At 37.9% G+C, this 11,094-nt stretch overlaps 1 protein-coding gene across 1 annotated transcript; it reads left to right on the top strand.

The window, feature by feature from the left end:
- Nucleotides 1-500: 500 nt before the first annotated feature.
- LOC108374222 (U4/U6 small nuclear ribonucleoprotein Prp4-like) lies at nt 501-5,491 on the top strand. The gene is given in 4 exon segments (XM_017630199.1): nt 501-1,095; nt 1,097-1,213; nt 1,215-1,896; nt 4,860-5,491. Coding segments are annotated over 4 exon segments (1,626 nt in total). The 5' UTR covers nt 501-651; the 3' UTR covers nt 5,243-5,491.
- Nucleotides 5,492-11,094: the final 5,603 nt, after the last annotated feature.

The following is an 11,094-nucleotide window of genomic DNA, read 5'->3' as shown; positions in this document are numbered from 1 at the left end:
GAACATTCCTACTTTCAACTTCTCATACAACTTCGCATTCCACTTTAGTTGCCTGTAAAATCGCCTCGCGCGAATGCCCTAAAGTGAAACATTGCCATCCTAGGGCTTTCGCAAGAGGCGATTTTACAGGCAACAAGAGTGGAATGCCAAGTTGAATGAGAAGTTGTTATTTACATTATTGAAAATGAATTTAAATCGCAAAATTTTATCAATTGGCGTAAATTTGGTAAGCCAAGCGATTGGTAGAAGTGCTTTTAGCGAAGCTGAAAGATAAAATAAAAGTAAAAAAGTAAAAAAGAAAAAAGTATGTATGCAGAATGTAAAAACAACACAGGGTTGCAATGAAAAAAAGTTGACTGGAGACCAACTTTGTTCAAAGCGATTAGTTGAAAGGCCGTTCGGTCGAGGCGATTTTTGCTTTCAACTAAAAGTTGGCCTGAAAAGTTGGTCGTGCGAAAGCCCTATATCATGCATTGCGTGTGTGTAGCCAACATATCGATAGCATCGAAAAGATTCTGTGTATCGATGACACTCGCAGATGCCGGTAATTTATCTGAAATCGCTGATAGATTTCAAGGCTTTTGTTGGGTTTTGATAAAATAGGTTCATGCAGTTTTGTTAAGTTGTTTTATTTAAGATTTGTAAAAAAATATGTCCGACGATGAGGATCTTCAATATGTTAAAAGGCAACGAACAATACATTATGGTTCTCTGGAAGAAGTCGAGAGAAAACGTCAAGCTGGGGCTCCTATTGCGGGTGGTAGCTCTACGGCAATTTCATCTACATCAATTTCTGGTGGGGTAACGAATCAACTTGAGGACATCGACTCTGACGAAGATTATGAGGAAGTAAAGAAACCATCGGCGTCTGTGTTGCCGCCTACTTCAGGGGCTTTGGCTAACAAGATCGATGATGACTACTTTGACTTGGAAACTGAAGTAGCCAAGGACAAGGAAGCTCTACTCAAAGAATTTGAACGTAAAAAACGTGCACGCCAAATAAACGTTTCCACAGACGATGCTGAGATAAAAGCCAATTTGCGGCAGCTTAATGAACCAATATGTTATTTTGGTGAAGGGCCAGCAGAAAGACGGTCGGCGGTTAAAGGAATTATTGGCCAGCTTGGGAGAGAACGCAATAAAGCAAAAACAGACAGAAGAAGAGGAGCGAAAACAACTTCAAAAAGAACAGGAAACAACATGGTATCACGAGAGGACCAGAAGCTTTGCGTATAGCAAGAATTTGGATTGCGGACTACTCATTGCCACGTGCAAAAGAACGATTAGAACATGCCCGCTCCCAATTGGATATACCAAGCGCGACTCGTGCTGGGCGTATGGTTGAACTTCAAAAGCGTTTACATTCTTTAGCACCACAGTGCAGTCAAGTGGGAGATACGCGCCCAGTTAGTGGAGTAGCTTTTAGCGAAGATTCGATGTTACTACTGACGTCGTCATGGTCAGGGTTGTGTAAAGTGTGGACAGTGCCCGATTGCAAGCTATTGTTAACACTTCGCGGCCATGCTAGCTATGTAGGAGGCGTTGCATTTCGATCAGGTGTATCACAAGAGGATGCAAATGTTGTGGCAATGGCGTCTGGAGGACATGATGGAGCAGTTAAGTTATGGGGATTCAATTCTGAGGAATCACTCGCAGATATAACGGGTCATATGCCACACCGAGTTTCTAAAGTTGGATTTCACCCGTCTGGTCGATTTCTGGCAACTGCATGCTACGATTCCTCATGGCGACTGTGGGATTTAGAACAGAAAACAGAAGTTTTGCATCAAGAAGGCCATGCTAAAGCGGTTCATAGCCTAAGCTTCCAAACGGACGGTAGTGTTATAGTAACCGGCGGATTGGATGCGTTCGGGCGTGTGTGGGACCTAAGAACAGGTATAACGAATTTAGTTTGATGTCATAGTGTATACTAGGTATGTTTCGAATATTTTCATTCGCATTCGTTTATGCGAATCATTTGCATAATTTTTTACTTTTTCGTCGACATTCCACCTAGCCAAGATGGTTATAATAATTGGCTTTTAGGTTCAGACGCTAGAAGGTTGAAGAGTATAAAAAGTAACATTGGTTAACTTCCAACTAGTTCTGATTTAAAAGCAATCTAACAGGAATTTTAAAAATTTGGTATTAAAGCCCCTCTCGATGAAAACACTATGCTGTAATCCGAATCTTCGTAGTTACGAATTCGTATTTATGTTCCGATAAATCGAAAATTGGTATGCTGTAAACGTAACTTATCAACAGCACTGCCAGCTAAAAGCTCGAAATTCGAAGTTCTTAATCAGCTCCTTTGACAGAAACAGATTAAAATAAATATAATCGCAAGTGAATGGTGAAATTAATAAAAGATTCTTAGTCGTTATTTGAAAAAGATTTGCCTTAATTAAGTAGAATACAATGGAATCAGTGGCTGGAGAACTTTTGTCTCCGGAGGAAGAATTTTCTGCAGCTAACAGTTGCATTGATATACAAAAGAGATTGCTAGTAGTTCTGATCCATTTAGCTTGTGAAAAATTTCAGCGTCAACGAAGACGCATTTAAAAGCGTTTTAATGATTATGGAGGATGAGTGTAAGATCATCATCGGTAGATTGATGGCAGTTTTGAGATTTTTCTCTCAAGGAAGCTACCAACATGGTGTTGGGAAAAGATTTTAGTGTGGGGTTGGCGCAGTCCACGTTCTCTAAAACATTGACATACACTTTAAACATACATACATACAAAGCCTCGAATTGCGACCCATGTGATATGATTTTCGACCTGATATGCTGGAAATATTTAATAATAATCCATTTTTTTTCTATTTACACTTTAACTCACATATTTTTGCGTTTAGACACTTTATTTTATTGCTACTTTAAAAGAATTTGCTTCGTTTCGACGCCACTTGCTCTTCGTACAAAAAATTTCCGAAAACCTACATCGGATTCGGGCATACCAACATTACGAATTTCGAAGAAGGCCTCCGAATTTCGAAATTACGATACGACAACGCGGATTTCAGCATACCAATTTTACGAGTCGTAGCAAAATCGAATCTACGACGGATTACAGCATGGGAGTGTAAACTAAAATACGAAAAATTTACAGATTCGGTTCTTAAATATTTGTACGCTCCACACGCCAGCGTTCGGAGTAAGTAATTGTTCATGGACAAAAATACGGAATATTCGATATATGATATTCGTAACATCCCTAGTATGCACCCACGGTGGAGAGAATACAGAAAGTTGCGCCGATGGCAATACCGCTAATCGGCTCTCAGTGAACTTGACAGAATCAGCTGTTTTGCGACGTCACAGTCGAGATGACAGCAGTAGTGATGTGCTGAGTCAATACTTTTAAGTATCCAATACTCTCGATACTCGGTACCGAAACATTTAGGTTTCTAATAAAAGCGCACATAGGCCAAAAATATGGAAAAAACGGTTCAGAGGAGACTCGCGTATCAAATCCCGAATGTAGGAGCCAGTAGAGCTTTTAATACTGATTCAAATAAAAGATTTATGTACGTCGGTTCGAGGCCATAATACAGAGAAACTCTTACTACTGGGTATTGTGTACCGAAACCTATTTTAAGTATTGGGTACCGACAATTCAGCACATCACTAGACAGCAGTTTTATTTGCCGCTCTCAGTTGTCAACTCTACGGTGACGTCAAGCCAAAATTACTCTCATGAATTCTGCTGCAATCGACGCAATCTTGTATTCTATCATTCTTGGTATATACCTACCTGCACACATATGTATGTACATATATACATATCGCTAGTTTATAGTAGAAAGCTGCTGGTAAACTTTTTATGAGAAGTCATTTTGATTAGGAAGGCCAAGATTGTTTTTGTTGTTGTCGATTGTTGTTTTTGTAATAGCATACAAATTCCTCAAAGAGTTTTTGGGGAGTGTTGCTGGAGTGACAAGTCCTTGGCCAGATATAAATCTGGGTCGTTCCCGTTACGTAGTCCCGACTGAACGGTTGTTGTTGTTGTAGCGGTTGTCGGTTGTTGTAGCAGCATACAAGTTCCCCAAAGAGTTTTTGGGGAGTGTTGCTGGAGTGACAGTCCTTGGCCAAATATAAATCTGGGTCGTTCCGGTTACGTAGACCCGACTGTCGTAGGAACGGTTGTCGGTCGAAGTACCTGTTCTATCCAGTCAAATGCGAGTTTTCGAAATGTACAGATAATCATTTTCATTTTCCCCTAACGGGTTCACATTTTAACCGACTTCTAAAAAATGAGGAGGTTACCAATTCGTCGGAATATTTTTATTTTATTTTTTTACGTATGTTATCGCATCACTTTCGACCACGATAACTGATTTCCATAATTATACTTTTAAAGGAAATGTGGACCTCAGAGGTGGTCCCTTATTAAATTGGTTTAGATTCGATAATTTGATCATGAATAAGTTAACGGCACTCTTAAATTTTTATATGAGAATTGAAGTCGGTATTTTTTTACTTAAAAATTACTTGTTACTTCGTTTCCGCGTATTTACAATTGGCGAATGAAAAATTTTCGGATGAATTTGTTTTCGGACGAATCTCAGAATATGGCTGAATATGAAATCTCAATTTCTATTTCCATAACCATTTATTGAGGATACATTAGTATGTACAATAAGATACAAGTTCTCTTATAGCTCAAAGAAACACCTACATCTTTCATTAACTTCGAGTTCTGCCATTTCCTATGCAAAATTGTCCTCGTGAAACTGATTTTGAGAAACTTTTTCGACACTGAAATTTAAGAAATTGGACTTAGCAGCATTTCTGTCTAAACTAGCGATATTTATTGAAATATGAATGACTACACCAAAGATTTTTTTAAATATTTCAGGTCGTTGCGTAATGTTTTTAGAAGGTCATTTGGGCTCTATTTTCGGAGTAGATTTTTCGCCAAATGGGTTCCACATAGCCACCGGCTCGCAAGATAATACATGCAAGATTTGGGACTTGCGACGCCGACAGCCTGTTTACACTATACCTGCGCATACAAATTTAATATCGGACGTTAAATACCAGCGGGATGGCGGAAGTTTTCTTGTTACATCTTCCTACGATTGCACTACAAAAATATGGTCAAACAAAACATGGCAACCATTAAAAACTTTATTGGGACATGATGGAAAAATAATGGCCGTAGACATTTCCCCGAATTCTCAGCATATTGTGACGGCTTCATTCGATCGTACCTTTAAGCTTTGGGCGTCGGAAAGCTGATGCCAATGAATGGCATTTTTCGAGTTTATATGAATGCCTTATGACTCATTACACTACGTAACAGTGAAATTTATCTTTGAACTCAAAATATCGAAAGATGTGGCTGTAAACTCTAACAGGTAGTACAACCCACACAGTTAAAGTTTTAAATTCACCCTTGGAAAAGTGAAATAGGATGACATCCAAATTTAGAGACGCAAACCCGTTTTTCGAGAGTTCGACAGTGAATCGCTTACAATAATTCACCCAATTCATAAGAATTAAGGAAGACTTTAAATGCTTTATAAATCGAACATTTGTTTGAAATTTTCACTTTATAAAGCTCTTTAAGTCTGTTATATTTTTTATGAACGAAGTCATTCTTATTAAACTGATTAAAAAAGGGTGAATTTTTAGTGTATTTGAATTTCCAGTCCTTTTCATACTCGGTTGTTTCTAACAGCCAAAATGACTCCAGACAGATATATACAAATGTATATATAACGCCCACATCCCATATAACGATAATTTGGGGAAATGACGAAATCGTCGATAAATCAGTAAATACTAAAGCTAATTTATGCAAAATTGATGTTTGCAATAAATTCTTTAGCGAAAAATACGTGGGCCCCGCCCACTTATGACCACATAATGTGTATCTCGATAACCGTTCGATCAACTTGCAACAAACTCGGAAAGAACAATCCACATAAAAACAAAAAATTGAAAATCATTGAAATCGGTATAAATTTACGCTCACTTTAGGTAAATTTCAAAAAAGCTTGAAACTTCGAAATTTAAGGAAGCGAATTTACTCGAAATTGATACTAACAACAATCCCTTGAAAAGAAGTAATACTTTTATGGAATTTTGAAAAATGGGCGTGTTACCTTCCACATATAACTACATAAGTTCATCTCATTATGTCTAACTGAACGTTCTATCAAAGATGTTTGAAATAGGGGTAAAACCACCCCTGCTTACCACGTAGCGGTAATTTTCGTAAAGGTGAAAAAACTATAGTGAATACTTGCACCGGGTATTTAATGCTCGGCTCAGCCCGAACTTAGACGTTTTACCTGTTTAGTACTCAGCTTCTGCTATATTGCGTTCAAATAAAATTTCGTTACGTAGTGTTATCAGTAATCATTACCAATCACTCCAAAATAACATAATTGTTTTCTTACTGTTAAATATACTAATGTTAACATGTTAACTCTTTTTCATTCTTTGATAAAATACAATTCGAATTTCACATAGTTTTCATGTTTTTTGATAGTGATAAGAGACTTCACATGTTTTGTCGATGGATTTGTTATACTTCGCGAAAATCTTTAGTTGAAAAAGATCAAATGAATTGACATATAGTATGCATGTATGTACACAGGGCTTGTTGTCGAATATTCGCATTCGCATGCAACCGCGGAGCTTCCGCATTAATTTTAACATTCGAATTCGCTTTCGGATCTTTTGCGAATGCGAATATAGAAGGGACCGGAAATTACAGTTATTTTTTACGAGTTAAACTTGGCCAAATATTTGTTATTCCGAAAAAAAAGTCTTTTCCGGATAATTAACAAGCCGCTTATCCAAATTAAACAAGTTTGGTATCAAATGAAAGAGGACTTAAATAGCTTTAAAACTGAAATGTCTAAACGAGGAAAGCCACATATTGAAAAATATTTCAATACAAAATTTTAATTAATTACCATAGAAAAAAAATTGGGTCAGCTATGTATATGAATTTATTTTGTATTAATTTGTAAAAAAAAAATATAAATAGATGTGGTAACCTTCGTTCGTTATTTTTGTATAAAAGCTATGTCAGTCCTCTTTCATATGATACCAAATTTGTTTAATTTGGATAAGCAGTTTGTTTATTATCCGCAATAAAAAATATTAGGCAAGTTTAAAGGCTCAGTTATGCATACTTTGCATTGCATGACAGCTGTCACATAGGGAATATGTTAAATGAACATTGCGTGTAAGCGGTTACCTAACTCACAGTGTTACATATGTAAAAGTCTGTTGATTTTTGATTTTTACGAGGATACATCCGACATTTGCAGCCCCAATGCATTTCTCAAAACGGAATTATTGCATCGCAATAAAAATAAATAAACATAACTGAAAGTCCTCTCAACTGGAGCAGCGTAAATCGAAAAGAATTTACAGTTTTGTCAAGTTTCCATTCGGATTTTGGCGACGAGCGTGCGTGGGTCGTGCGCGTGTTTTTGTGAAATACATACCTGCGTTTAAGTACAGTGCGTTCAATTGTGGTGCAATTGTCTTTGGCTTTTTGTGTGCGAGTGTAAATTTTTGTTTAAATTAAAGCGTGTGTCTTTGTTAATAAATAATCTGGGGAAGCATAAGGATTAGGTGAGTAATCTTGGCAAAACTTTCTTATTGTTTTTGTGGTAGTGGTTTAATAGGCAAAATCTTAAGTTGCCTGTTAAAAATAAAGAAAAAAGGGCCGCTTAGGGCGCTAAAGAAAATGAGTAGGTTGGCGTCGCCGACTCTATGGTCGGTGACGTCTATTGAAGATGAAACTGAAGATCTTAATTCTCAAAGACAAAGAATCAGCAATGATGACGCTGGTTCGGATTTTTATGAGCTTTCTGCTAGTGGAGGGCTAGTGAAATTACAAGAAAAAGAAGAAAAACGTGTAGTGGAAAAATAACGGTAGAACAAAATAATGACATGGTTGTTGAAACCGATGCAGGGAACAGCAACGGGATCGAAAACGCAGGTGGCTGTGGTACAGTCAGACCAAATCAAGGTACAAGAGACGAAACTGACACAGTGTTATACCGTCAACACTTTAAGGGTGAAATCTTTGTATTGGTTGATGCGTCAGCCAACGCACAGATGACAAACGAAAAAGTCTCAACTGGTCTGACTTTATTCAGCCAAGTTAAAGATTTGAGAATCAAAGACATGGACCTTATTACTGCCATTGGCAAAACCTTATACAAAGTTACCTTTAAAAATACCTTTGCGGCCAACAATTTTATAAATGATTAAAAAATTATCCAAAGATGCTTAAGACCGTTTATACCCCGAACGGCCTTAGAAATTTATGGAGTGCTTTGAGGAAAATGACATAAAAAAGGAGGCTAGGTCCACCATTCCGATATGTTCTGTCAGACGCTTCAATATGAAAGATACCATAAGTAATTCATATTGTGCCGACAACTACGGTCAAAATTGGTTTCACTGGTGATGACATTCCCAAATTTATAATTTACAATTATACAAAGCTCTCTGTTGACTTTTATATTCCCCCCTTGAGACAATCCGACAACTGTGGCCGTCTTATTCATACCACATTGTCATGCAAAGGTAAAAAGAGGTGTGTTATGTGCGGTTAAGGTGAATGTCAAGACCCTTCATGTAGTGCAAATGTCTGCATTTTGTGCCCACATTGGGAATAGGAACAGATGGTCGATCGCATCAGGACAGTCAAGAAGTTATCTAGGAAGGAAGTATTGGACCAATAGTATCCCAGAAACAATAGGTTCAGCATGTTAGAATGCGATGATGGGACTTTTCCTGTGTTGCCGACGCAAGATACTGAGGTTGTGGATAGGGAAAACAATATAAATAGGAATTTTACTAGAAGAACATACAGCCAAACTGCTAAAAGAGGTGTGACAATGTCAGCTCCTATACCGGTAAGAGAGCCATTTAGACGGACGACGGTTAAAGCCCCTGGGAACCCGTTTTACAACTCACCTCAGTACCAAAAAGGTCTCGTATCACAGTTTGAACGTCTCATAACTGAGATGATAAACATAACAACGAATTTCTATTCAGAGTAACAACACTGAACTTTTTGAAGGTATAAGGTATACAATGCCTTAAACATCAATTTGAAACAATTATTGCCAAAAGAGATGAGACTGTGGTCACGGGATCACTAAATCCATTCATACATGATGAAGCTATTACAATATAATTGCCAATCACTGCGCGCTAACTTGGATTCTATAGAATTCTACTTGCACAAATATGCAATCGAAATTGCTTGCTTAGCGAGATTTTTCTATCTAGTCGTACTCCACGCAGAAAACTGATTTAGGCTGGTTAAAAAATATCGCCCTGAAGCTCGGAACACTTTGACGACTGCAACTTCACGACGTAAAGACAGCGACATTATTTTGTCGACCAATGTCGCCTTGAAGCCAGCTTCTTAAACATTTTTTCATAGTCTTAATGATGACAGCCTTACCTATAAAAGGGACATAAGATCGACAGGTGGCTCTGTGCTTGATTTGACTTTCACTAACAGCACTATGCGGTGCAAATGGTCAGTGGACCAAACGCGTATTGGCGGAAGTCACCACTTCCCTATAATCGTGGAAACGAATGCAATAGCTAAAAACATAAGGAAGTTCACAACCACACGAAAACTCCTTGAGGCTTTGAGAGAGGTTGAGTGTGAGTCGAATGTCCAAGCGTTGGAGTCCAAAATACAAGAAGAAATCGATAAGGCGACCTTTAATACCAAAAACAATANTAGATCTAATCTGGCCACAACCACAGCCGTCGCGTAGCCCGGTCGTCGCCAAAATAATTATCTACATAAGAGTACGTGTTAAAATAATTTGACAGCTGTGGTTTGTAGCTCGTCGTTTTCATTGTGTTCGGGCTATAAGGGTCTATGGAACGAAGAAAACAACCAGCTATATTTAGACATGTTGAAGGAGCAGGTTGCCGCACAACCGTCCAATGAGGAGATCAACAATGCTGTTCAGCCATGTCATGAGCTGGCGATCACCTACGAGGAGATTTAGGAGGTGCTGAGCAAAAAGAAAGACACAGCTGCGGGAGTGGATCGAATTTCATATGGTATGCTCAAGGCGCTATCGGATCAGACAATCAACTCCTTTAGGACTGCTATTAATGACAATTTTTTAACAAATCAAATCCCCTACCATTGACGAACAATCAAGATTGTTCCAATACCCAAAAAGGGCAAGGAATAAGTCTTTACCAAAATTTCAGACCAATCTCACTTATTTCGGTTATGTTAAAAACTATAAACACTTGCGTCAAAAATAGAATAAATGAGTTCATTAAAGCGAATAGCATTCTCCCTCACTCCACCTTTGCATATAGGAAAAATAACTCCACCACAGTTTGTTTAAATCAGTTAATCCATCAAATACAGCTTATAAAATGTAACAAAAAGCAAGTAATTCTTTGCACCTATGATGTCTCCAATGCCTACAATTGTGTTGATGCCAATATTCTTAAAAATCAACTCATGAGCTTGCACATAGAAAGCCTTTATGTTGACTGGATTATAAACTTCCCTTCTTTCAGATTTCTGCAGCTGTGCGAAAAGGTCACACAAATTCAAAATGGTCTACTTCAAGGTAGTGTATTATCCCCCATCCTCTTCAACATTTACACCGCGAAGCTCCAAAATCTGGGCGACTGCAACATGCAACATTTATCAGTTTGCGGACGATTTTTTCTTATCTCTGCAGGGAACAATTTTGAGGAAGCAGTCAACAACATGCAGTCCAACTTGAATCTGTTTGTAGCAAAGTGTTACCGTCTTAATTTAATGTTTAACCCCTCTAAAACAAATGTTATGCACATCTCTCAAGGGTCGAAAAAGGCAATAGACATCCTTGTTGGTAGTAGTAGGATACAACAAGTCAACGAAGTCAAAATTTTAGGAAGAACTTTAAATATGGCAATGACTAGCAATAGCCACTATACTGCCACTCTGGAAGCCGCGTCTAGCAACATTAAATTTTTTAAGTACCTAACTAACATTAAGTCAGGTTTACATCCTCAGAAAGCCTTAAATATTTATAAATCATTGGTACGGTCAAAAATCGAGTACGGTTACACTACAG

The sequence above is a fragment of the Rhagoletis zephyria genome, unplaced genomic scaffold (assembly GCF_001687245.7).
Source record: "Rhagoletis zephyria isolate East Lansing unplaced genomic scaffold, Rhagoletis_zephyria_1.1 Rzeph_scaffold_07474, whole genome shotgun sequence".
Taxonomy (NCBI): Eukaryota; Metazoa; Arthropoda; class Insecta; order Diptera; family Tephritidae; genus Rhagoletis; species Rhagoletis zephyria.
The sequence above is the reverse complement of the archived record's forward strand: the minus strand, read 5'-3'. Positions and strand labels throughout refer to the sequence as shown.